Source organism: Octodon degus, unplaced genomic scaffold (assembly GCF_000260255.1).
Source record: "Octodon degus isolate 3935 unplaced genomic scaffold, OctDeg1.0 scaffold00279, whole genome shotgun sequence".
Lineage (NCBI taxonomy): Eukaryota > Metazoa > Chordata > Mammalia > Rodentia > Octodontidae > Octodon > Octodon degus.
The window spans coordinates 1,694,060-1,694,948 of NW_004524855.1; the positions used below are offsets into that span (position 1 = coordinate 1,694,060).

General features: G+C 57.1%; 1 protein-coding gene across 2 annotated transcripts in view; it reads right to left on the reverse strand.

Moving 5' to 3' along the window:
* The window catches only part of Ms4a15 (membrane spanning 4-domains A15), a 4,885-nt gene extending 4,479 nt beyond the window's left edge, over positions 1-406 (reverse strand). For both annotated transcript variants that reach the window (XM_023707073.1, XM_004646729.2), the window contains exon 1: positions 182-406. In XM_023707073.1, the coding sequence (XP_023562841.1) occupies positions 182-406 (225 nt within the window). The remainder of the gene's footprint in view (positions 1-181) is intronic.
* Positions 407-889: the final 483 nt, after the last annotated feature.

Sequence of the window (889 nt, forward strand, 5' to 3'; positions counted from 1 at the left end):
GTCTTAGCCCCTTGCTGTGTCTGTGTTTCTGGCTGTGGGTGCACCCCTGAGAGTCCCGGGAAAGGGGCCTTTCCTTGGCACATGGCTGAGGCCTTTCCTGGGCATCTGCCTGCCACCTGTGCCCTCCCTGTAGCTTCCCTGGCCAGCACCGATGCCTGTGGTCACGGGATGCCAGTCTTACCCCTAAAGCTTTGGGCTCTCCTGTCAGGAATGTCTCCATGGGACGCAGGTCAGGTGGCTGGGTCCCTCGGGTCACCTGTGTCCCCAGCGGTGGCTCCTCGAACTGCATGATGCCTGGGGGCTGGCACAGGGAGGTGGGCAGGATGGCTGGAGGTGGGCGGAGGCCACTAGCATTGCTGGGTGGGATGACGACAAAGACCCCGTTGCTGGCAGGAGGTGTGGACATCGTGTAGGGAGTGCTGGGGAAAGAGGCTGGGGAGACAGGTCATGGGGTGGTCACACAGCTGCCTGCTTGTCAGACGGCCAGCCTGTATTTGCTTTGAGCCCTGATCAAAGATGGGAGGCCGAGGGCCGGGGTGATAGCTCAGTAAAATAAGTGCTTGCCTGGCAAGCGCAGGGTCCTGAGTTCAATCCCTGGTACCACAAAAAAAAAAAAAAAAAAAAAAAAAAAAAGGAAAGATGGGAGGCTGGGCCAGGGAGATAGCTCAGTAGATTCAGTGCTTGCCTGGGAAGCCCAAGGTCCTGAGTTCACTCCCTGTTACCCCAGATGGGAGTCCAGGGCTTGAGGAGGTCATCTCTGGCTAAGGTTCATGGGGTGAGGCTGAGGTATGATTCCTCCTCTACCCCTCAGACCCTGAACTGAGTCTCTCTATAAGATTTGGGAAGGTTTTTTCCCTCTCCACCCATCCCCCCCTTTGCTTTTCCTTTC